At 47.4% G+C, this 25,190-nt stretch overlaps 2 protein-coding genes and 1 pseudogene across 12 annotated transcripts in view; 2 read left to right on the top strand and 1 right to left on the bottom strand.

Moving 5' to 3' along the window:
• Positions 1 to 10,957, top strand: part of FKBP15 (FKBP prolyl isomerase family member 15) — a 56,150-nt gene extending 45,193 nt beyond the window's left edge. For all 8 annotated transcript variants that reach the window (XM_059657704.1, XM_059657706.1, XM_059657701.1 and 5 more), the window contains 8 exons: positions 1,211 to 1,347; positions 3,016 to 3,171; positions 3,861 to 4,013; positions 4,994 to 5,101; positions 5,676 to 5,783; positions 6,358 to 7,046; positions 7,860 to 7,956; positions 10,325 to 10,957. In XM_059657704.1, the coding sequence (XP_059513687.1) occupies positions 1,211 to 1,347; positions 3,016 to 3,171; positions 3,861 to 4,013; positions 4,994 to 5,101; positions 5,676 to 5,783; positions 6,358 to 7,046; positions 7,860 to 7,956; positions 10,325 to 10,402 (1,526 nt within the window). In that variant the 3' untranslated portion in view covers positions 10,403 to 10,957. The remainder of the gene's footprint in view (positions 1 to 1,210; positions 1,348 to 3,015; positions 3,172 to 3,860; positions 4,014 to 4,993; positions 5,102 to 5,675; positions 5,784 to 6,357; positions 7,047 to 7,859; positions 7,957 to 10,324) is intronic.
• SLC31A2 (solute carrier family 31 member 2) lies at positions 1,230 to 20,776 on the bottom strand. Of its 4 annotated transcripts, XM_059657718.1 has the most exons (5): positions 20,456 to 20,776; positions 16,370 to 16,436; positions 14,660 to 14,849; positions 7,787 to 7,864; positions 1,230 to 1,338 (listed from the first exon to the last, which is right to left on the bottom strand). In XM_059657718.1, exons 1-4 carry the CDS (start codon positions 20,495 to 20,497, stop codon positions 7,810 to 7,812), a joined length of 354 nt encoding a protein of 117 aa, XP_059513701.1. In that variant the 5' UTR covers positions 20,498 to 20,776; the 3' UTR covers positions 1,230 to 1,338; positions 7,787 to 7,809. The 4 variants fall into 4 exon arrangements, with proteins under 4 accessions (XP_059513701.1, XP_059513698.1, XP_059513699.1 ...); XM_059657715.1 differs by lacking the exons at positions 1,230 to 1,338; positions 7,787 to 7,864 and adding an exon at positions 12,492 to 13,819 and having other exon boundaries at positions 20,456 to 20,745; XM_059657716.1 differs by lacking the exons at positions 1,230 to 1,338; positions 7,787 to 7,864 and adding an exon at positions 12,492 to 13,819 and having other exon boundaries at positions 20,492 to 20,727.
• A 1,000-nt stretch (positions 20,777 to 21,776) lies between these two features.
• Positions 21,777 to 22,935, top strand: LOC132211722 (selenide, water dikinase 2-like; annotated as a pseudogene).
• Positions 22,936 to 25,190: the final 2,255 nt, after the last annotated feature.

Genomic DNA, 25,190 nt, shown 5'->3' with positions numbered 1-25,190 from the left:
TCCGTCTTGGCTTATTTCCCATTATGCTGCTCAGTTCATCCTGGCTCTACTCTTCAGCACATCTGTAGTTCTTGTCTTGCTTTGTATCCATGCTGTCCTCTGGACTTGGTGTGCCCACCTTCACCAATATTTGTTCCCATTTTTTCCCTTAAAATCTGCCTCTTTCAGGAGATTTCCTTGTTTTTTCCCTACAATATTTGATCTTTTTAAAAAAATTTTTTCCTCAGGCATCATTACAACCATTCTCACATGTTGCCTTTGATCAGCACTATTTACATGTATGTTTTCCCCTCTAGAATGCAAGCCCCTAGAGGGCAAGGATGGTGTCTCGCTCATATTTGTAAAGGCCTTTCCTTCAAATTAGTGTTAATTCAGTGCTCAAAGGTGGCACAAAGGTAGTGCTCAAGCCATGGTGACTTGGGTACAAGATTTGGGAAGACCAGCATATTGATGTATCCACCTCAGTGTATAGAAACAAATGTGGAAGACACAGATGGGACCAGTGGGTGAGCTGGAGCAGCCGCAGAGTGGGAAAGAAGCAAACTTCACTGCCTGGTAGCTAAAAAAACCAGTGCTGTCAGTTGGTACAGTGATATCTTAAAGATAAATCCCTTTTCTTTTAGATCATAACCTGGGTGCACATGAGAGATAGGCTTAGATTTAAATGTCATACAGATAACTTCTTTTCTGCTTTTGTGGTGCCCTATGACAATTACCTTAAGAGTTCCATAGGGTCTCAAAAGTTTTCTAAACAAAATAAATGATGCATTACATTTTTAAGAGATATTTCAAATAGCTTTATTTGAGAAGGCATATTTTGAAAGCAAACTTTTGGTAGAATATCCCAGCTACCAAGAAACTTGAAAATACTTTACCCAGCCAGTGAGAAAGGGCTGGACCAATACCAAACAGATCTGGCTAACGTGCTAAGACAATGGCTGTAATGGAATTGTGGGAGTGATACACTTTTAAGGTGGCCTCTAACTGCTTGGAACTTTCCCGTTTTGTACGGGTTAGTGGAGAAGTCACTGTATGGCTTGATGAATCTATGGCTGGTCAGTGAGGTGACAACTGAAAGGACTGAGGCAAAGATGCTTGTGTGGTAGGATTGGGAGATCACAGAATGCAGCTTCTCAGAAGCTTCTGGGATGCTGTATAGCATGCTGTAGCTCTGGTTCTGCAGCTAAGTGTCTCTGCTGTTACATCCCAGAGCTCCAAGAAACCTCTGAGCAAGCACAGTCCAGATTCAAAAGTGAAAAGCAAAGCCGGAAGCAACTGGAACTCAAGGTGACAGCGCTGGAGGAAGAGCTGGCTGACCTTCGAGCTGAGAAGGAGTCTCTGGAAAAGGTAAGTTTTAAAACTGAACTTTCTCTGTTGAACCCCAGTGGCCAGGATTAGCTGTTTAATACACCTTTTTACTTTCCTTTTAAAGATTACAATAGTATTCAAATGAGACAGAAGAGTATAAAATTAAAATAAATTTTATCTTAAAAAATAAAATTTTTCTTTTCCCCCTATCTAATCTCATATGTTAGAGGTAGCTATACACAGTGTGTCCTTCTGGGTTGTTTTCTGTGTGTATAAAACACACACACACACACACACACACACACACTCACTTATACCTGCATACACATAGCTACACTGATGATCATGTTTTAACAATAATGGGGTCGTATTTAATGCTTTTTCACAACATTGTGGACATTGTACTAATAACAATGAGAACTTTCTCATTCTTTTTAACTGCTGCATAGTCTGCTATGAGGTGGTACCATAATTTACTTCACTATTCACCTATTGATGGATATTTATGTTTCTCTTTCAAGCATTGCCACTTTGGACATCCTTGTACTATATAACTATTTTCGCAAATTTATTTGAGCGTTCCCCCCATAAAATAGATGGTTTGATTAGAATTGCTGGATCAGAGGAAATGCTACACATCTAAAGTTTTAAAATAAATATTGCTAAGTTATCAGAAAGTAGAGTGGGCTGGCTTACATTTCCAGCACTATGTGCGTAAACCATTTCTCCATCCCTTTTTCAAACCTGCATATATCAAGTTTTTCTAATCTTTATAGTCAGATAGGTGACATATGCTATCTTGTTTTAACATGTATTTTTGTTAGTAGTAAAGCTTTCATATATTTAATACCTATTTGTTTTTTTCTGTGCCCTCTTTCCTTTGCCCTCTTTTCTATTATAATATTTGATTTGTAAACACTATTAAGGGTATTAATCCTTTGCCAGTTATAGATGCCACAATTATTTTTCTAGTTTTCTGTTTTTAAACTTTATAGTATCTTTTGTTGTGTTAAAATTTTAATATCAGGGTAATTTCAACCCCGTTGAACAAAGTAGGCAAATTTCTGTCTTCTCTATTTTCTGGAATGGTTTAAATATAAAAAGAACAAACTATTACTGAAGTTTCAGTAAAACTCTCTAGTAAAGAAAGCCCTTTTGGCCTAGTGCCTTTTAGAGGATAAATCTTTAGGCTCCATTTTTTAGTTTCTTCTATGATTTTTATCAGTGTGTTTGTTTTTTTAACCAATTAATTCTGATTTTGTGGATGTTTTCAGTTTTTTATTATTATAGATCCTTGTAGCACACAGTCTTTATGAACATGATTTATCATTTCCTTAAGATAAATTATAGTTTGTGGAATTTCTGGGTGTGCATATTTTGAAATCTTTGCACAAGACTGCCAAATCACCACCTAAGAGAGTATACCCATTTATTTTCTTACCAATTGGGCGTGAAAGTCTCCACTTCACTGTTGGGATATTCCCCACCTCTTAATACAATTGTAGTTAAACCTCTTGTTTTTCTCCTTGTTCCAATTTTCCCAACCCCCCAGTAGCCAAGAATGGTAAATACATAGGGAAAAATAACTAAAAAATGCATTGTTTTTAGAAATGAAGTAAGGACTCATTGAGGTCAGTCACCATTGCCACATCTCCATTTATCCTCTGTTAAACAGCTAGAGCTGATGATAGTTCTCTTGTTCCTAAGAACCTCTCAGAAAGGAAAAAGAAGTCAGCTCAAGAGCGCTGTCAGGCTGAGGAGGAGATGGATGAAATTCGCAAGTCATACCAGGAGGAATTGGACAAACTTCGACAGCTCTTGAAAAAGGCTCGTGTGTCCACAGACCAAGCAGCTTCAGAGCAGGTAATAGGAAACAGCAGGTAATTTGGAAATAAAAGGAAGGCATGAAGGGCTCAGAAAAGTTTCTAGTTTCCTTATCCTTTATGATGACATTTCTCATAGTCAGTGCTCTCACTTTGGAGAAAGATGGGAGAACGCAATCCAGATACAGGGGTGGGCAAAAGTAGGTTAAGTTGCCAGCTATCATCTAAAAGATAAATCATAAGTAAGAATACAAAATAATAACAAAATAAAAAGACAAATAATACAAATAAATAGTACAATAACCTATACTAATTAAAGGTTAATATGCCAATTAGACCGGACGTCTTCCAGACGTCATCTGGAAAACTTCCGGACAACTTCCGGACAAAGCCACGGTGACAGGGGCTGAGGTAGAGGCAGTTAGGGGCTATCAGTCCAGCAGGGGAGAACAGTTAGGGGCAGTCAGGCAGGCAGGCAGAGGCAGTTAGGGGCGATCAGGCAGGCAGGGGAGCAGTTGGGGGTATCAGGCAGGTAGGCACAGTGGTTAGGGGCATCAGGCAGGCAGGCAGAGGGGTTAGGAGCGAACAGGCAGGCAGGCAGAGTTGTTAGGGGCAATCAGGCAGGCAGGCAGGTGAGCGGTTATTAGCTTATTCTTTTGCCTTACAAAAGATGGGCTTCTCTGGATGCAACTGGACCCCCAGGATACAGTGATTGCATTTTCTTGGCAGCTGTCTCTAGTACAGGCTGAGCTGCAGACCCAGTGGGAAGCAAAATGTGAACACCTGTTGGCCTCCGCCAAGGACGAACACCTGCAACAGTATCAGGAGGTGTGTGCACAGAGAGATGCCAGCCAGCAGAAGCTGCTCCAGCTGCAGGAAAAGGTAGGCGTTTTCCCCGGGGCCAAACAGCTTAGGCAGCCCAGGTATAGGAGACAAACAGGTTGTCTGAGTCTTGTTGTTTCTTTTGAGCCTAAAGATGCCAATAGCTTAAAAACGAAATCACACTTGTTCAACTCTCCACGGTAATATTTCGCATTTATTTGGGATGGCAGATGAGTGACCTACTAAAAGAAAAAGCAGCACTAGTATTCTAAGCATGTTTTTCATTAATATTTGATCTTTTTATTAAGCGAGTATTTATTGAGTACCAGTTGTGTTCCAGACACTGGTAGGGAAAAGGCTTACAAAGAACTTGGCCCTCTAGAATCTCAAAGAAAAGAAAGGGAGACAATAGAGCAACAAAGGTGAGCATTAAGTTCTATGAGGCCCAGAGAGGAGGTACCCAGGGGAGAAGAGCCAAGAAGGTCAAGTAGCTTTGGTAAAGTGAAGAGGCAACATAACATTCTGGAAAAAAGCACCGAGATACGATGGAGCTTGGATGTGGTGAAATCATCTTGGCATAAAAATGAGAGGGAGAGAGAGAGCTAGGAGATGGCTTAGAGTCACGGCATGCAGGTCCCCATATCTAGAGGTCAGTTTCTTTCTTTAAAGTATCCAATTGAAAATCTTAGACTCAGAGATGATGAATGCAGTCTTGTAGGTGAATAGGTTGCTTTTATTGTCCAGTGTTCACATGTCTATGTGACTAAACTTATAAGCTCCTTTTTTCATTATATTCCTGACCTGATTAGGAGCAAGGCAAGTGACCTTGTTGGGAAAGAGGAGGTGAAGTTGTGAGATGAGATTAAGTGATGAGGAAGTAGATGCTCTGAGTCAGCAGGCATGGTGTAGGGGTGGAGGGTGTGGACACCAGCAGACCTACCTGAGGTTGACACTTGATGCTTAGGACGATCCTCCCACTGGGTTTCCTGAATTTCCCATCTGGTAGTCCAGCCCACAAGCACAGTCTGTCTCTTTTGCAGTGTTTAGCCCTCCAGGCCCAAGTCACAACCCTGACAGAGCAAAAGGAAATAGAGAAAAATAAGTCGCAGATGTCTGGGGTTGAAGTTGCCACTGACTCATCAGAGAAGGTGAGCTGGTACTTTGAAGAAGCAAACTATGTCATACCAAGCATTCAGAAAGAATGTGGCCCATTTGTTGTGTTGATAACTTCTTTTTTAGCTTTAGTGATGCACCTTTTATCTGACTTAAGTATAAGTTAACCCTTTGGAACCTCTCACTTTTGTGGTAAAACCTGAGGGCCCTATCCTGAATTTTTGACAAATACAGGAAGTGCCCCTAAATCACAGGAGAAAAGTGGGGAGTATGCCCAGCACCCACTAGCCACTAATCCTGGAGCCCACAGAGCTCTCGTGGGGGTCACAGTGGGAGGGAGGCAATAATAGATGGTCTGTGAGCTGTCTTGGGCATAGCTTAGCCATCCTTGATAACTCTTTTGTCAAGGGCTGCTCATTGTTTGGTATTTCCCTCTGCATAGTGACTGCCTCAGTCTCTGAGTTCATGACCAGTTGTGTCCTGCTGTAGAGTTCTATGAAAGCTTCATTTTAGCCTTCCAAACCCTCTGGAATTTATATGCATTCCTCATCCCTTGATTTGTGCAGCATACATTTTGGTACTGTTTTCTCCCCTCACATCTTCATTCAGGTCAAGAAGATTATGAACCAGGTGTTCCAGTCCCTGCGGGGAGAGTTTGAGCTAGAAGAATCATATAATGGCAGGACCATCCTGGGGACCATCATGAATACCATCAAGGTACAGCCAACTGCAGATTGTTGCACTGAAATGGGGATCTCATTGCTTAAGTACCTTCTATGGCAGTGGTTCTCAACCTTGGCTGCACATTAGAATCACTTGCGAATCTTTTTAAAATCCTGATTTCTGGGCCTCATCCTCCGGAAATTCTGTTTCTTTGTTATGGGGTGGGGCCACAACATTAGTAACAAAGAAACAGAATTTCTGGAGGATGAGGCCCAGAAATCAGGATTTTAAAAAGATTCCCAGGTGATTCTAATGTGCAGTCAAGGTTGAGAACCACTGTTCTAAGGGGTCGTGAATAAAAAATGATTCAAAGGGTGGGGGAAAAAAGGAGACATATGTAATACCCTTTGTAATACTTTAAGCAATAATAAAAAAAAAATGATTCAAGACTGTTCGTCATCAATTTGGATGCCTGGAATGACTTTTGTCTGGACAGATAGGGGCTGCTTCCTGTGAGAGGAAGAAGCAAAGCCATTTGAACTAGATGACCAGTTGTGTTTATAAGGTCTGAAGAACTAGGAGTGCCTGCTCATTCCCCGCAGTGATAATCTCCTTGGCTTTTGAACAGATGGTGACTCTTCAGCTGCTAAACCAACACGAACCAGAGACGGGAGAGAGCAGCAATGAAGACGAGGAAGAACAAGAAGAAGAGCAACCTCAGAGCCCTTCCCAGGAGCAGTCGGTCTCAGCCAGTTCTGAGCCGTCTCAAGCACCCCTGAGTAGGGAGAGGCAGGAGTCCCCCTTGGTGCAGACGGAGCAGGTAGTCAAGGAAGCTGGCCCATTGCCTCCTCAGGCCCTCCTCACCCCCCAGGAGGATGCACAGAGAAGGGAAGGGAAGTCCACAGAAGCAGAGGTGCTCGCAGAGATAAAAGATGATTCGCTCCCACCCATACTGGCTTGCATCCCCCCTCACAGAGCTCTGGGGCCCCCGACTTCAGTTCCCCCTGAGCCTCCGGGCCCTATAACTGTGGACTCTGAGTTTGAGGAGACACTTGCTGCCAGCCCATTGGGAAATGCCTGTGTTGGGGAGCGAGAAAGCTCCACGAGACTGTCCCTGACTTTAGACCCTAAAAAGGGGGACGACCCACTGTCCTTGGAGCCTGAAAGTCCAGGAGGAGAGCCTCAGCCTCCAGAGTTCAAGAAAGAGGAAGATGTCACTAGTTCTGCTGGTCCCTCCAAGGAGCTGTCAAGCACAGAAGCAGGTTCTGTAGCTGCAGGGGCAGCGCTTGGACCCAACCACTCTTCTCAGCATTCCAGGTATGTCCCCTTGAGCAGTTTCAGGGACAAGGTGGCTGCAAGGTTGTCGCTGGTGTTTCCAGAGCTGGCCGTTCATCCCTCAGAGACTGACTGATGGACTAAATCACTTTTTCATTCATTCATGCATTCATATATGTATTCAGTGATGCCTACTATAAAAGGCCCTGTAAGCCCTGTGATAGTGTGGTAGGCAAAGCAGATTTGGTTCTTAAGATAAGGAGCTTACTGTCCAGTGGGGACTGTTATGAAAGTATAAGTACTGAAAAAAAGAAACTGGGTGTATAATAGAAAATAAAGGGCGAGTTATTCTACTTTAGGTGGGGTGGTTCGGGATGGATTTTGAGAAGGTAACATTTAAACTGAGATCTGAAGGATGGGAAGGGGACTTCCACGCCAAGAGTGTGAGGAAGAGATTGCAGAAGGCAAGAACAGCCCATGCAAAGGCTCTGCGGACGGAGGGGATGTGACACAGGAACTAAAAGAAGGCCCAGTCGTAGGAGAGGGCTGGTAAGCTGATGTTGGGAAACTAGGTCATAGGAGATTTTGTGTTACTGCTAGAAGTTTGGACTTTATAAGTACAGTGAAAAGTGGTTAAAGGGATTGAAGCAGAAGAGTGACTTGCTCTGATTTATTAGCTTTAAAAGTTCTCTCAGCCTGTAGGTTATGGAGAGAGTCACGAGTGCTAGGAGGCCAGTGTGGGAGGAATTCCTGGGTGGTTACCACAGCAGTCGGATTCTTACCCCAGAGCCTGTGGGCACTGTGTCTAGTGCAGGAACATTTTCTGTGACTTGATTTTCTTGATTTTTCTTTCAGTCTCTCTGGGGATGAAGAGGATGAACTATTTAAAGGGGCAACTCTGAAAGTTCCAAAGTCCAAAGCACAGTCTGAGGAGGAGGATGAAGATGAGGTGGTAAGGAGATCCCACACACTGCCAAGTCCTCACACCATTACCCGGGGGCTCTTCCCCACTGGCTCTGAGAAGAGAAATGGAGTCTGTTGGTGGCCCACTCCCTGGGCTCTGTGTGCAGGGCCCTGTGGGAGCGGGCGGGGGGCGGGGAGGGGGCAGCTCTGTAAGCATAATGGGGATGGTCAGGTACCACTTTACTCTTGAACAAAGGCCACAATCTCTCTCCAGGCAGGAATGGTTTTCACTGTAAGTGAGGAAAGTGGGGCTGATTAGAACTATATTAGGATGCTAATGCCTCAGGTTTTCTCAAATCCGCTAGGGTATTATTTATATTTAAGAATTGGAGAGGACTTTGAAGATTGTCATGTCTGGCACCCTTGTTCATAGACAAAGAGACTGCGGCTCAGACAGATGATTTATTTACCTGAAGCCACAGAATGACTTAATGGCAGAGCTAGGACTAAACCCTCAAGCTCCTCCTATGACCACCAGTTTCTGAGCATTCTCTGCTTCCTCGGCCCACACCCAGCCTGCTGCCTTGTGTCCTCACAAGATTCCTGGGCAGAAAATGGGTTAAGTACTGAGGCATAGCCTCGAGCTACAGAGCTCCCGAGTAGAGGCCAGGAGGGCGAGTGGCTGATGGGGCCTGGTCAGAGCCCGGTTCCTGCATCTGCTGTCCCCACTGCGCTGCTGAGGCAGCCGTGCCTGTCCCTGGGACATTCTGACTGCTGCCGTGGGAATTTACTAGAGTGAAACGTGGGGTGGAGCACAGGTCAGCTTTAGCCTCAGCCTATCCCAGGAACAGAAAATGAGGTGAATGGGGGCAAATTCTCTCCCCTCCTGTATCAGCCAGGGTGCGTTCTCCCTTTTGCCAGAACCTTGGGAAAATGGCAGTGACAGAGCTGGGGTCCAGCTCTCGTGTACCACAGCCCTTTCCTCCTGCCTGCGTTCCTTTGGGAAATGTGCCCCAGTTCCTCCCATTAACCCTTCTTTCCAAGAATTAAACTTTCATTTGAGAATTCTGAATACAAATTCTGTACTTTAAAAAAAAAGGAACCAAAATACCAATTGCATATTCCAAGTGACTGCCCTAAATATAGTTGGAATATTTTATTATCCCAACTATATTACTAGTATATTATAAGCAGTATATTATTGGTATTGATATTAACACTTTATTAGTAGCAACTTCTATTTCCTGGGTATTCTGAAAACTACTTCTCAGACATTCTCATTTAATCTTCTGCTAATCCAGGGAGGTCTGCACTTTTATCCCATTTTATAGAAAAGAGGACCGAGGCTCGGGAAGATTAAGTGGCATGTCCCAGGCTATAGAGCTGGCCCAGGGTGATAGAACTGGTAAACATAGAGCCAGAATTTTAGCCGGAACAAAACTGAAGCGGTGAGCCCCATGTTAAAACCCTGTACTGGCAGGGTTTGGAGATCACTTGATTGATGCCCAGAGAGAGGGACAAGGTCCATTAGTCTGTGGTGGGGATGGACCTCTGACCCTTTGGCTGGCCCTGTGAAGACAGATTCTGGGTCAGAGTAGCTCACTGGAGCAGAAAGTACCTTGGTAGAGAATACTCAGTTTGTGTCTGTCTCCAGTATCAATCCCTGCTACCCCCATAGGACCTGTTTCTTGGCAATGCAGAAGGAAAAGGCCGGGAGCTCAAGTCATGAAAAGTGGGGGGCGTTTCCTCTGTGGCCTGTGAATTCCCCTTACCCTCTTCCTGGTCAGAGAGAGTGGAAGAGGGGCCAGTGAGACCAGGGGAGTGGGAGGCTGTGGCCCTGCGTTCTAGGCTTGCTTCATCACTTGGGATTCCCCACCTAGTAATATGGCCATACCTCTAAATTCAACTCTCTCAAAGGATGGGGCCATGTTCAGAGCCAGACAGGCCACCTTAGGCCACAGCATCATTTTTTCAAGTGTGATTGCATTCCTGCCAACCTCCCTTCACCCTCCTGCAGCCTCTCCTCCCTTAAGGCCGCTCTGCTCTGTTTCTTCTCCTACTTCATCTCTCCCCTTCAACCCTTCTTTCTCCACACGAAATATGTTGTTACTGCATGAGCGAAAACCTGTCAAATCAATACATGTATTTCACAAATAAATGACAAAATTAGCCAAACAAAGTTGGTCTTCTCGTTTCTGTTGAAAGATTTTTCTCCCTTCTCTGCCTGCTTGTCTCAGCTTTATCTGGAAGCCTAGGTATGCTGGCCTCAGGGTTGGTCCTTTTAGTAAAACTCTAACCAACTTCCTTCTTTCCAACCTTTATTCCGACGGATGTTGACTCACTTCACCTCACACAGGCGGGAAGCCCCGCTGGTGCAGGAACAAGTGAGGACTGACTCCTTTTTCCTGTTTTGTCAGAGCATGAAGGGACGCCCGCCCCCAACACCCCTTTTTGGAGATGATGATGATGACGATGACATTGACTGGCTGGGGTGAAGACCCAGGAAACTGATACAGAGGTTTCTCTACTGAACCTTCCCTAAGCATGATTTTGCACAGCCAGCCCTGGGTCTCGGTGAGCCACAGGGTGAGGTGAAGGTGAGCATTCTAGGACAGTAACTCAGATCATCTGAGTTAGCTAACTTCTGAGCCCCCACCTGGCTGGGTGAAGAGGAGTGTGAGCCAGTCGTCAGAATGCTGGGGTTGTCAGCAGCCGACCTGGTCCTGCCTCAGAGTCCCATTTGAAGGAAGGGCTGGTAGGCTCCCCTCCAGTCAGTTACCTACAAGAGTCCTGTCCTCCCAAGCCTTTTATTCTCTTCACTAACTCAGACTGCTGTGGGCAGGCCTCCTCCATCTGCCTCCCAACACTCAACTGTGCCCCAGCAATAGGACCTGGCGCCTGGGGTGCAGTCTCCCTGGTAGAACCAAGGGTGCGTTACACCTTCTAAACCCCAGTTAACAGCCTTGCCTGCACTCCTGGCACATTACCTTTCTCTGCCTTAAATCTTTGAAATTAACCAAACAAAAATAAATATATATAATCAAACTTGACTCAAGCTCTTGGGGAGAAATTGAATTTGGTTCTAAGGGCTGTCTGTGCTCCTCTCTGAGACTCTGAGGGTAGAGGTTGTAACAGATCTGGGTCAGTTAATGTGCATAAAACCATGGTGACATACTCCCTTTGGTACCTAACCCTGGGACGTGAGGCTTTCAGAACAAAGTCACCCTCCGCTGTCCCTGCTCATCCCAGCTGCATTAAGGCTTAGGGCATGGTGGCTACTGAGCACCAGTCCTGTCATCCACTCGCGCCTGCGTGTTTGGTCCACCTAGGAAGTCATGCAGAGAAGGTGGCAGGTCCTACATTCCATCCCTCAAGGCCCCTGAGAGACTTCACTTTGAGAGCAGCTTCCATTCCCCCTGAACTCAGGGCCCAGACCAATGAAGAAAACAGGGGCGAGAAAGTATTTTTACTTCTTCGAAGATCTTTCCAGGACCATGCAACCAGTCTTCAAAAAGTAGAATAATTTTAATAAAGATGCCTGATTTTAAATGTTGATAAGACAGGAACCTGAAATCCACTTTACCTGGCCTGAGGTCATCCTCTGTGATGACAGCTGGGAACCTGCTCTCACACGCGGGGCTGGGCGGCAGTGAGATCTACCGTTGACCAGCCCTGGTTACAACAGACACTGTTGTTGAGCACTTTATACACTGTCCCATCTCTAGCAACCCTTGCAGAAGACACTGTTATCCCCACTTAGAGAGGCAGGCAGGCCGTCTGGCTCTGCCACTTATTGTAAAGATACTGTATCAAACTGGCAGGTTGCAAACTGAGGAGAGAGCCCAGCTGGTCAGGACATATAAATGGATGTGTGAAGCTCCATCAGCAAGACTACACTGGACTTTGGAAATCTTACACCTGCTGTGACAGCAGCAGCTTTCCAATTCCCTGCAAGTGTGGGGAGTGTACTGAAGGCATCACATACTGTACTATGTTAGAGTTACTTCTTATTGTAAATTTAATCTTGGTTTTGATATATTTTTTGCTTCTGCCCTCAGGGAAAGAAGGTGGTAATAATTGTGCCAACACAGGTATTTATAGTCCATGTTACAGTTACTGTTTTTCTCATGGCACCCGATCTCTGTTACATGAACAAAAGCATGACTGTTGCCCTGTCTAGGTGGCTCAGTTGGTTGGAGCATCATCCCGTACACCAAAAGGTTTTGAGTTTGGTTCCTGGTCAGGGCACATACCTAGGTTGCAGGTTCAATCCCCGGTCGAGGCACATCCTGGGGGCAACTGATCGAAATCTCTCCCCCCTTCCACTCTCTCTAAAATCAATAAACATATCCTCAGGTGAGGATTGAAAAAAAGAAGAATGACTGTTGACCAGGCTGGTATTGTGGAGGCCTGCCTGCGGGCCCAGTGTTTCGGGGCTGGGCTTCCCTGAGCACAGGGTTGTCTTCATAGCAGATGGACACTCAGTCCTTAGCCCTACTACCTGCTCCATTTGCTCCCTCCGCTCCTGCAGTTGTAAGGGTTACGGGTGCTGTTTGAGTAAGGAGAAACAAGATGAGTCACACACTAATTAAAAATATATATTTATTAAAATGCATTTCTTTTTTAATTCCCAAAGCTTAAGACCATCTTGCATCTAGCCCAGAGGCACCTGAGCGTAGCCGTTACAGTCACAGCAGTGCTTTTCTCTCCCTGGGTCTTGTTTCCTTCTCTGTAAAGTGACGAGGTTCCAATATCTGGAGATTCCCGTCTCACTCTACAAGTGTGATGCTTTGGTTTGACTGCTTATTGCATCTTCAGTCAATCCTCCCCGTCCCCCATGACTTACTCAGTATTTTAAGTGAATGAATCGTGTTTGTTATGGGTGAGCAGTACATAATAAATAAATAAAAATTAAGTATTGTTCAGTGCAGTTATCTGTTCTGCGTAAAAGGAGGATCGGATAAAAGGAGGCATTAAGGCCATGAAGAGCCCCCAGGCACCTAAAGCCATTGGACTGTCTTCCTCCCGCCAGCAGTGCAGACTGTGGGAGGAGCTCTGTCCACAGGAGCCTTGATCACAGTCCTGCTTTTATCTACTTTTACCTACTGCCACTCTCCCGCCAAGAAAGGGAAACAGGTCCCAGCAGATGCTGCCATCCATCATGAATAAAACGAAACCATTTCATTAAAAATTTTGTTTTGTATTAATGTGCAAAATTGCTAACCAAGAGTTCAGTGGGAAAAAGTGAAAAATCAATCGGCATGACCCATAGAAGAGAATCTTCACAGGTTCCCAAGGCAGAAGGGTGAGAAAAGGAGCCAGCTTGGTCTCTGTCCCCCAAAGACAGAGGGGGTCAGGAAGTCCAATGGAAGATGCTCCTGTGGGTAAGGCACAGAGCAGGAGAGCAAAGGGTACCTGGGTTCCACGTCCTTCACCCAGAACCCATCTCCCTGTCTTGAAGATCTTTGGAAATTCTTAAGTTTTGAGTCACAGATAAGCCCCTGGGTTCTGTTCTCTCCATTCTAAGGCACAAGACCAGGCCTGGGCTGTCTGGGAGAGGTGGCTGCAATGGCATCTGAACTCCAGGGAGCGAGTGCTGGCTTCAGCTGAAAGTTTCTAGGAGCGACGAGTGAGGCAAGGAACATCCCTCAAAGCAAAAGGAGGCTCAGGCCTGGAAGTACAATGTCTGGAAGAGGGAGCCTCAGCTTCCTCCAGCCCTCAGTGCCTGCACAGCCCTTGCCAGCTAATCTATGCGGAGCAACGGGTAGGCTAGGTAGTAGCCCACAGCCGAGCCCAGGACCACGCCAAGGAAAATCCAGGCGTTGTAGGACATGACCGCCAGCATTATGAAGTAGCCAATGACCACCTGAGCGATGTGGATTAGAGACTGGCCAAAGTGACACAAGAACCACCTAGATCAAAAGGAGAGACAAGTTAATGTCGGTAACGAGCTGACAGCCAGGGGTTGGTATCAGGAAGTAGGGAGAGATTACAGAACCAGCTTATTTGTAATTTGTATGTGGAACCCAGGAGAGGTTTCTTTTTAAAGAGACATATCAGAAATCACTGATAGAGAGGGACTTGTCCAAGGAGCCTGGGACAATCACTTCTCTACTTAGTTCTGAGCTTTCTGGAATCCTAGGCCAAAAGGGAAAATGAGATATGTAATCTATCATGTCTGGTAGAGATAATATAAGGTCATTTGTATCAGTGTGGCTTTTCCCCTCTGAATCTGTGGTGGGGAGCAGTGTTGCAATGGTAAGAGCAGTGTTACAATGGTAAGAATTGGGATCCCAAATGGTTGCCCTAGCAGGATGGGAAGGGACGAAAGGACAGGACAGAGAGGCTGCTTGCTCCCCCACCAATGTGGATACATTGCTGACAGCAGTTCTTAACCATTTGTGGGGACAGCTGCAGATCCCATCCTGGGTTTGTAAGCCTTAGTGACCTGAGGGAGCCTAATGAGATTTAGGGGAGGGCTGGGTGGACACCCCTGTTGCTAGACTGAGGCCTGTACCAGAGTGCCGAGCCTCCCGAGTGGCCGTTCATACAGCGAGTTCTGGCCTGGGCAGCTGGAGATCTGGGCTGTAGTTCACCTCGCTACTTAATAACTGAGCACTTTGACAAGTCCCCGTCCTTCCTGAGGCCTCCCTTTCCTTTCTGCGCCTTGGGGTTAATGTCCTCTGGGCCCACCCCACCGCTCCAGGTGAAGGTGGGTATTCTGCCCATTTCCCACACCCCGTGCCTGTTACCTGAGGCGGGGTCTGCTGACTGGGGGTAACTCTGAGCTTGAAGAAGAACCCTGGTCTGTCTCCTCGCGCTGCTGGCTGGTGGAGGTGGGCATGCTCACCAGGCTCTGGTGGAGTAGCTTGGCTTTGCCAAACTTGATGCTTTCATACAGCACAGCCAGGAGCAGGATCACCAACACAGAAAGGGCCATGCCTGTCAAAGGATGCAGAGTTACAGAGACCTGGCCAGGCAAGCACTGCTCCCCTCCCCGCAGCTTCCCAGGGACCTGTCAGGTGGCAGAAAGCACCTCCACCCATCCCCTCTGAGTCCACTCCATCTCCCTGTCTTGCAGCTTCTTCCCACCCCCTTTGGGCTCAGAGCTTCTGCACTGTGTCTTTCCCCTTCCACTCCTTTCTTGGTAGGGTTGGCCCACTGGACTGTGGCTCTGAGATCAAGAAGAGTATCTGCCTGAAAAAGCCAGGGCCGAGAGTGAAGCCATACACCACCGCCCCCAGCTGCTCCCCCAGTAGGCGGCACAAATCTATCAGGACTTCTTGTTAAGGGAAGAGCAGTACAGCAAGGTCCTGTCTAAGTGCAGTACACAGAGAAGTCTGGAGGAAGGAAAGATTTACAACAAAGCATAATGATCTCAGCAAATTCAGATATAGGAGGGTTTTAGTCTCAAGTAATTTTCCAAAGTTTCTACTGTGTGTATTACTTTCATAATAATGGGAAACCCCAATAAATTATTTTACCAAAACGTTAAGTGCTTATTAGAGCTGCTGTGTAAAATTAATTGCTAATTCCTACTTCTATTGTACAATAGGACTTTATTGGGCTCCCAGGAGGAAATCATCTCCGAAAGAGGCAGGTTTTTAAAATATAAAATTACAAGTAATTACACACATGGTAATAAATTCAAACAGTGCAAAAGGGTTTGCAGTGAAAAGTAAGTCTTTTTCCCAGCCCAGTCTCCCAAACTCCAATTCTTCTCCCCAGAGCAGCCTCTGTTAGCAATACCCTGAAGAGCCTTCTAGGGATACAAAATCTAGGGATACAAAATATAGGGTGGAGCAAAAGTAGGTTTCCAGTTCATATGGAAAATCCTATATAATGAAGAGCTAATATGCTAATTAGACTGAACAGCTGAATGACCTTCCGGACGAAGCCTGGGCTGCGAGGGCTGAGCCTTTGCATTGGGCCTTTAGTAATGCAATAATTAATAAATAATAAAAAAGAACAAATTCTGTGTTTTGTGTGCTCAAAACTTTAAATCTACCTTCAGTTCCTTCCCTGTAATAGAGGGGAAAACTGCATCCCTGGCCTCTCTCTGGGCCAGTGGTTCTCAACCTTCTGGCCCTTTAAATACAGTTCCTCATGTTGTGACCCAACTATAAAATTATTTTCATTGCTACTTCCTCACTGTAATGTTGCTACTTTTATGAATCATAATGTAAATATCTGATATGCAGGATGGTCTTAGGCACCCCCTGTGAAAGGGTCGTTCGACCACCAAAGGGGTCGCGACCCACAGGTTGAGAACCGCTGCTCTGGGCCTTTGTGAGGATCAGTGAGAAAATGGAGCCCTTTGCAATCTGAAAGGCAGTGGTTGCAAACAGAATCATAAATGCAAAGTTCCCACTCGATGTTTATGCGAGAGGAGTCAGACTTATACCAATAAAGAGAACCCAGGTTCTCCCTTGCCTGAAGCTGGAAGGCTTCCCAATGCTTACCTGCAGGGCTGTGGACATTCCAGAAATCAAACAGAAGCACCACCTTATCTGAGAAGAAGAAATGCATCTGAAAGAGAAGGGAGTCTGCATCACAGGGGGCCTAGGGCAATGGAAATTGTGGTCCCTAGTACTCTCCAGCATTCTCTTCTAAAGACCCAGAAAAATGGTGTCATGGCACTTAAGTGCTAGAGGGCCCATGATCATCCGGGCCAACTGTGGCCACACAGGGCAGGGACTTGCCCAAGGTCCTGCGGTGGGTCAGCAGCACAGCCATAACTGAGCTGGCCCTGCTCCAGGTAGAAGTGAGGTGTGGGGTGCCCATCCCCACTGGGCCATCCAGGGCACAGTGCTCTCGGATCAGGCTGAGATGTCCCTCCAGTGCCCTCCAAACCCAATGGGAGGCGCCAGTCTGAGGAACAACGGCTTCTTACTCCCAGGGCCACGCCATCTGCTCCAGTGGTGTGTATCGTGGAGGGGCCAATGGGCAGCTGTCTTCAATCTGTACTCCACATCTCTCCACTAGTTCCCTAAACATTTGCTGAGCCCAATTCTATGGTCAACGTTATGGACAAAGGTCAATGGGTCTGTCCTCCATGAGCTCACAGTCTTACGGAAACAATGAAGGTAGAAGCAATGAACATGCAGTAGTGCCTGTCTGAATGCTCTCCTCAAAGAGCACCTGGGCCTCCCTCTGTTCCAGGTGGCATCAGGGCTTTTCATACATTATCTCATTTCACAGCAGTGCTCTGTGTGACAGGGACAATTAGACCCATTAACTTGGCCGAGCTGGGATTCCAGCCCGATCTAGTTAGGTGCCAAGCTGGTGCATTCCAGTAACCATGCTGCCTGTGCTACGGGCTGGGAACTGGACGGTGATTCCAAGTGGCCACACCAGGCTTAATGGCTGTGTTTGGCAAGATGAAAGCCAGATGGATCAATTAGGTTCATCCTCTCAGAGAAGGGAAGTTCCCCTCTAGTCACAGCCAGAAGCAGTAGCTCTGCAAACATTCAGTGTTCATCCCGCTAAGGAGATCCTGGCTGAGCTGGGCCTTTCCCTTCTAAGACAATGGCCAAATATTAGAACCCTCAAATGTCAGAGCTAGAAGTATCCACAGAGAGTTTTTTTTTCATTGAGATATAATTGACATATATTATTATATTATTTTCAGGTATACATAATGATTCAATGTATGTATGAATTGCAAAATAATCACCACAATATAAGAGTTAACATTCATCACCATACATAGTTATAATTATTTTTTTTCTTGTGATGAGAACTTTTAAATCTATTTTATTTATTTTCTCAGAGAGTTTTTTTTTTTGGCCCGTGGTTTTCAATGCCCCCCCTCCCCCCAATTGGCAAATAAAAGGGAACATTGACAAATAAAATCTTCCTTATGGTGTGGCTCAGTGGTTGAGTATCGATCCATGAACCAAGAGGTCACAAGTTCCATTCCTGGTCAAAGCACATACCCAGGTTTTGGGCTCAATCCCCAGTAAGGGGCGTGCAGGAGACAGCTAATGAATATTTTTCTCATCCAGGTTTCTAGCAATCCCTCTCTAAAAATCAATAAAAACATATTTAAAAAACATATTTTAAAAAATCTTCCTTATAACTCCACTATATAAAACACAGGGTGTAGAGGAGAGAGGGGCCTGAGCTTTGCTGAAAAACACTGATCTGGTCCAACTCTAGCTCCTCGCTCCCACATCTCATTTCCAGATGGGGAAACTGAGTCCAGGAGGGGAAGGGACTTACTCAAGACCTCATCAAAAGGAAACGGAACCTAGGCAGGTTTTTAAAAATCAGGTTGAAGAACTGAAAAATAAAACTAGCTTTTTATCCCCCTAATTTGAAAGTGGTACTTGTTCAATGTAAAAAGCTGAAACAGTACCCAAAAGAAAGTAAAAATCATTTGAGCCCCATGCAGAGATATCCCTTATTAAGATTTCAAAAAGCATATTTGTTGACATGGCAAAATGTTCCCAAAAGATATGCAAACACGCACAGGTACAAACAATCCTGTGAAATTCCATTTATGCTGGAGTTGCATTCAATTTAGCAGACGCCCCAGGCACAGTCCCTGCTGAGGGGGTAGGGGAGGAGGTGGCCCTCCTTCTCTGAGTTCACTTGATCAAGGAGTTGGCACGACTGGAATGCTCCCAGTGGCTAGTCAGTGAACTTCCCTAACTGCGTTCCTTCTATCATCCTTGGGCCTGGGCCAGCTCTCTCAGCTGCCCCAGATGGCTAGACCTGAACACCCACAAACAGTGAAATTAATTCAACCAACAAACATTTACTTTGGTAGTGCTAGGGGTGCAGAGACTGGAGATACAGGGATGGGTGAGACAAGTCCTTGGCCCTCACGAAGCTATTGGTCTATTAGGGCAGAGGGACGTGAACAGGTCATTACGATGGTGTATGTCAGCGGTTCTCAGCCTGTGGGTCACGACCCCTTTGGGGGTCGAACGACCCTTTCACAGGGGTCGCCTAAGACCATCGGAAAACACATATATAATTACATATTGTTTTTGTGATTAATCACTATGCTTTCATTATGTTCAATTTGTAACAATGAAAATACATCCTACATATCAGATATTTACATTACGATTCATAACAGTAGCAACACTACAATAATGAAGTAGCAACAAAAATAATTCTATGGTTGGGGGTCACCACAACATGAGGAACTGTATTAAAGGGTTTCGGCAGTAGGAAGGTTGAGAACCACTGGTGTATGTAGTCAGCGAGAGGGAGGCCTTCTGGGGAGTGCTGGGGACAAAACCCCCTGGAGACACGGAACCCCGCTAGGGAGGCAGGTGGCTAGGACACCTGCTGAAGCAGGAAGAGCAGGAGGCAGTCAGGGGAAGACAGACCGTCCAGTATGTTCCAACCTGGAAGTGCCCACCCAAGGGTCTGGTTGTGCCTCACCTGGGAGTGAGGGGCTCAGGAGGGACAAAGCCTCACGCACCCTCGCCTTTTCACTGCAGGAAAAGTTTCAAATCTGCATGACGTGGGCCCCACAGCACACTGCGGTCGGCGTGCAGGGGGCAGGGCTCTAATCTCTTTCACTTTTAGGAGGAATCTCAACCTCCTGCAGCTGGGTTTGACTTTTATCTGTGTTGTAGTCAGCGCCCCACCCTGGGTAGGGAGCGGCTGTGGTGGAGAGAGCAATCCGGGGACTTGTTTTGGTCTGTGTTTTCTCGTCAGGAGTTAGCTACACTCTGAGAAAAGCTCCCTCATGTAGAAACCAGAGAGTGTAAGGGGGACGTCAAGGTCCCTGTCCTGCCTGCGGCTGGGGCTGGCGGGGGAACTTTCCACAAGCCCTTCCCATCTATTTCTCCTTTTAGAGAACCGGCAGGCGGTGGGGGAGGGCGTTTGACTAAATGATCTGTGTCGCCTTCTTCACGGAGGAAGAAAACGAGATGGTTTTTTCAAAGACCAAAGGGTCTCTCACAAGCTGTCATCCTCTCCAGCCCAGGCGAACTCTACCAAAAACAAACAAACAAACAAAAGAAACCACACACAAAAAAAACCCCAGTTTGTCTGAAACGCTATTTCTGCAAGTGTCGGGAGGTTGGAAAGGATCTGGGTCTGGTTGCTGTCTCTCCCCCCCAACTCCCAATACACACACACACACACACACACACACACACACACACACACACACACACACACACGAATCAGACCACGAACCTGTGCCCGAAAGTGTGCGCCCGGTCACAGGTTGTAATGCACCGGGCTCCCCTCCTCCTGCGAGCCTTCCCGGAGTCACCCCAAGGCAGTGCGCCCTAGGCAGGTGATCCCCGGACTCGCCTGTCTTCGCCCACTGCGCCCCCACCCTCAGCTGCTCCACAGCTGGAGCTCCACAACCCCTCGTTCAGTCGGACCGACCCCCAGCAGGAGGGACAAATAAAACCCAAAGCCACCTCCAGCCCTACCTCTCGCGTCTCCCCAACCGTGTTCTCGCTGTTGACAGTGCTTCCAACACACCCCCTTCACCAGCCCTTGGCCAGGGGCGGCGGGCGCCTCGGGGTGCCGGGCACTGCTGCTCGAGGGGCCCGGCCCCAGCCGCCTACCCCGCGTCCGCTCCTCTCGGCGGCGCCCAGACTCACCTCCATGGTGAGCGCGCTGGGGGTGCGCTGGGCACCGACCTGCCCGCTCCGGACTCCCGGGCCCGAGTCCGTCCAGCAGCTGCCGCGATTGTGACTTGGGCCTGGCGGTCACGTGGTTGTGGCGAGCCGGGCGCGCGGGCGCCTGGGAGTTGTGGTCCCCACGGCGCACCCCACTCTGCGCGGCCTGGGGCGCACCCCCTCGCCCACACCCATCGCCGAGCCCCAGGTCCCCGGCCCAGCGGCGCCGCGGGCCAGAGCAGCCAGCCCGGCGGGCCGCCTCCTGCGTCCGGTCGCTGACTGTGAAATGTTTATTGTTCCTGTAATAAGTCAGGCGAAGCTGAAAACTGGAAAAGTCAACCCTATGGAGATAATAACCACACAGCAGAAGTAAATTAAAGAAATTATTCCCCAGGCTTTGAATGTAGCCATTTTTTTAAAAAAAATCTGACTAGCAAAAAGCGGTACACAGTGGTAACTTTCATTCGTATTTCTTTGATTGCTAGGATAGGAAACTCTTTTTTATTGGTATTTGCATTTTTGTGTGTTGTCTGTCCGTTTCATCCTTCCAGTTGGGCGGGGCGGGGGAGGGTTTCTGGGAAACAGGAACCTGTAACACATATTTAAAATGTATGTGTTTAGAAACCCTTTGCCAGTCGTCCTCTGAGACAGGGAGCTCTTCGGAGAAATCTTATCAGAAAGGGTACCAACCAGCCGACCTGGAGCCTGGAGTGTGAGTGAGCTCGGTTCAAACCCTGAGCCAGCAGGTGTTGGCTATGGTACCTGAGCCTCAGTTTCCTGGTCAGTAAATTGAAAAGAACAGAATCTATGTCGCAGGGGTTGTAAGGCTCAAATGAAGACCCTGTGTTAAATCCTCAGCGCCCAGGAAGGCCAGGAGCGCATGGTGCGCTCTGAATCCAGCGGTGGGAGTCGTGCCTGGGGAGAGCCTCTGCAGCAAGAATCTGACAGTTATTCGGTATTAACAGGAGCAGAAAATAAGAAGGACCTTCATGCCAGACAGGCTTGATGGCAGGAGCCGCAGCAGCAGGCGCCCTCGGGGAGGAAGGCTCCGTGGCTGGTCTCTAGATCCGACCTTCTGGAGCCACCGACCCACCAAGGCCCAGGCGTTGTGTCCCAGCCGGAGCTGGTGGGCTTCTCCGACATGAAGTGCTAAAGCTGCAAGGTCCCCCAGACTCTTGGAGAAACTGACCTGCGGCCCTCCTTGGACTGGGCCTCGGCTGGCCTGCGGGTCAGGGTGGAATCCAGCCCAACCTTTCCAGTCCTGGGCTTTGGGATGGACTCTTGCATCATCCCAATGCCTAGGGCCCAGGGCTGGCGCTGGGATGACATAGGAGGCACACAGGCCTGTCACTGTGCAGACACGGACTTCTCCTCCCCCTTGTGTTAGATCCCTACATGATGGGGTGCATAGTGTGTGCCAATATGCCGAGTGACCTCTAAGCCATGGGCGTGACTGAACATGACATGTTGCCGTTACTCAGCATCTGCCAGAATATGACTGAGGAGCTAAGAGAAAAGATAACCCCGCTCATGATCAAAGGCTTTCAGGATGCTGCTGAGGAAGGCAGACAAGCCGTGGTAATGCCTGGGATTGTCGTGGGTGGGGTTGCCACGTTGGTATGTCAGCCCAGTGAATGCATAATGCCTGACAGTTGTTGGGGATGTGCTGCTGTTAAACCCTTAGGAACCCAGGTTGCTGGCAGTGCCCACCAACGGCTGGATAACCCTGAAAGATGGAGTAGAGAAAGATAGTGGTCTCCAGAGAAGAGGTGGAACTGGCTTCTCAGGAAACAACTGCTGTGTTAAATGGGTTAATGCACACATTGAATGCCCCGTCACAGGCCTTGGCATTCTAGGGCACTCGCAGAACCCTGCGAAGCAATGGCTCCAGCCCGTTTGGCTCGGTGGATAGAGTGTCGGCCCAAGGGGGAAGGGTCCTGGGTTCGATTCCGGGCAAGGGCACGTACCTCGGTTGCTGGCTTGATCCCAGGTCCTTGTCGGGCCATGCAGGAGGCAACCAATCGATGTGTCTCTCTCAGACACATCCATGTTTCTCTCTCTCTGTCTCTCCTCTTCCCTTCCACTCTCTCTAAAAATCAGTGGAAAACTATCCTTAGGTGAGGATTAACAACAACAACAACAACAACAAACAACAATCTGGCAAAACAATGGAATTCCTTTATTATACATAATCTGCCAATCATTGCCAAGACGGTTGCCATCAGCAAGGCCAGTGGGCACTTTGGATTCCTTCAAGGAACCTCAACAAACTTCTGGGCATTTACTGATCTGTCTTCCCAGGGGACAGGCTGCTCGCTTTTGTTCTGAAATAAAATCTTTCAAGTATGGAGAGGGTCACCAACCGTGGACCGTCGATCGGCGTGGTGGAAAAGGCCACCCAGACAGCCCGGATCACACAAGCCTGAGTTACTGGGTTTCGACCTCCTGGGCCACCGTTGCTGCTCTTGCTCCAGGCAATTCCAATGCCTCCTCTGAGTCTAGCTCATGAGATAGAAGAGCAGAAGCCGTTTGGACCTTGGAGCTTTTGTACACAATCCTGGACGACTCTCGGGAGTCGATTTTAAGAATAAATACCTGCCTGCATAGCAGCTCCACAGCTGCTCCTTCTAGATGATTTGAATCAGCCCATCAAAAGCTGCGCATTCCAGGGCCAGAAATAACATTTTGGACTTCAGGGGGAGGTTTGTTCAACTCTTGCATAGAAGAGGAGCAGAAAAGCCTGCTTCCTCTTGCCAAGGGCAAGATGAGGCCATTCCGGTTTGAGGGGTTTTTCTTGGCACTGAGTCAATTCATTTCTGCACAGGGAGTGGGATTATTTATTAAAATTACATACATACCAAAGCGCCGGCCGGTGGTGCTCAGTGGTTAGAGGGTCAGCCCATGCACCGAAGGGTTGCAGGTTTGACTCCAGGTCAAGGGGACATGTAACTTGGTTGCAGGTTTGATGCCCCGCACAAGTTGATAGGCTGTGGGTGTGCGAGAGGCAACCAAACGATGTCTCTCTCTCTCTCTCTCTCTCTCTCTCTCTCTCTCTCCCTTTCCTTCTCCACCCCTCCTAAAAAGCAATAGAAAAAATATTCTCAGGTGAGGATTAGCAAAACAAAACAAAAAATTACATACATACCAAAAAAGTAAATTGCAAAAAAAAAAAAAAAAATTAGATCAGAAGCAAATAAGTTTGGACCAACACTGCTGATAAAATGTAAATTGTTAAGAGACACGTTAAAATGCAATCTCAGGTTCTTTATTAGGTTTTTCTTAAATGCTGTCTCTTTCCTGCTTGAGCAGCTGCTCCATAATTGGGAAAGGGGGACCTGAAACCACCTGACTTGTTCTCTATTAACGATGTCTCCCTCTAAACCAGTGGTTCTCAACCTTGGCTGCACATTAGAATCACCTGGGAATCTTTTTAAAATCCTGACTTCTGGGCCTCATCCTCCGGAAATTCTGTTTCTTTGTTATGGGGTGGGGCCACAACATTAGTAACGAAGAAACAGAATTTCCGGAGGATGAGGCCCAGAAGTCAGGATTTTAAAGATTCCCAGGTGATTCTAATGTGCAGCCAAGGCTGAGAACCCCTGCTTTAAACCCTTTAAGGGAGAGGCGGACCGAGCTCCAGAGCCCAGGCATTGGCGGTCAACAAGATGTTAAATCTTGTGCTGAAAATCCCCGATGATTTAATCAATAAAGTAATTTCTAGTGAAATAAAAAAATAAAAGAACTTTGTTGAAAATTTAAAAAATTTTTCCCAGCACAGTACCAGGCAGTGGGAGCCATTGTCATCATTAGCCGCAAATGTTTTCATTCTGTGAGAGGAAAGAGACTGCAACACATCAAGCCTCTTGCTCAGGTCACACAGAGTCTAAGAGCCTCCGGCTGAAAGCTGTGTAGAGGTAGAGGGAAGTCACGGCCTGGGGAGGCCCCCGGGAAAGGCGACAGGGCCTGGGCACTGTGAGAAGGTCTGGGAGGGAGGCCTGCTGCTGTCGGGGACATGCTTACATGGCAGAGGCAACGGGAAGAAGGGTTATAGGATTCTTGAGGCATCCGGGCCCCAAGAGCTGGGGAGGGATTTGGTGATTTGGGTGTAAATTTTCACGCCTCGCCTGGGCAGTAGGAGTAAGAAGACTTGACCTTCACACCAGCAGGCTCCCATACACCCACCAAACCCCCATCTCTGGTTAAAGGATTGGCACCACAGCTTTATTCATGTCATTGCTTTTGTTGGCTTTGTCACAATCTGATGACCTTCACACTTAGTTCTAACTTCCTCATGCATGTTGTGGTTTGAACAATTAGCCCTGAAGTTGGATAGGGGCCCCTATTCTTCCTGAGCCACCAGGGACTCCCCTCTCTGGCTCCCTGCCACCAGCCATGCCTTGGTCCATGGCAAGAGTTTCTTTCTGGGTTTTGTATTTGGACAGCCTTCTCCCAGGAACAACGGAGAGTCAGCCCTTGTCCCTCCAGCACACACCTAGAACCCCCACCTCCAGCCCCCAAGTTTACAAGCAGGAAAGATGGTGCTACATTAGGTGTTGCAGAGATAGATGGGCAAGGGGCTCTTTAACTGGGCCACTCAGCTCACTCATGGTCAGTTGGTGGACAGGAAATCCAAACAGTCACTTCTCCTTCTGAGGCACCCGGTAGAGGAACTGGAAGTCTC

The sequence above is a fragment of the Myotis daubentonii genome, chromosome 11 (assembly GCF_963259705.1).
Source record: "Myotis daubentonii chromosome 11, mMyoDau2.1, whole genome shotgun sequence".
Lineage (NCBI taxonomy): Eukaryota > Metazoa > Chordata > Mammalia > Chiroptera > Vespertilionidae > Myotis > Myotis daubentonii.
The sequence above is the reverse complement of the archived record's forward strand: the minus strand, read 5'-3'. Positions and strand labels throughout refer to the sequence as shown.

What these genes read in the sequence shown, in the direction of transcription:
- SLC31A2 (XM_059657715.1), bottom strand. Translation starts at nt 20,497, where the DNA reads ATGGAGGTGAGTCTGGGCGCCGCCGAGAGGAGCGGACGCGGG. An exon ending in GAATGTCCACAGCCCTGCAG is followed by an intron (nt 14,850 to 16,369) that starts GTAAGCATTGGG and finishes ATCCTTTGACAG; the next exon opens with GCATGGCCCTTTCTGTGTTG. An exon ending in GTCAGCAGACCCCGCCTCAG is followed by an intron (nt 13,820 to 14,659) that starts GTAACAGGCACG and finishes CTTTTGATCTAG; the next exon opens with GTGGTTCTTGTGTCACTTTG.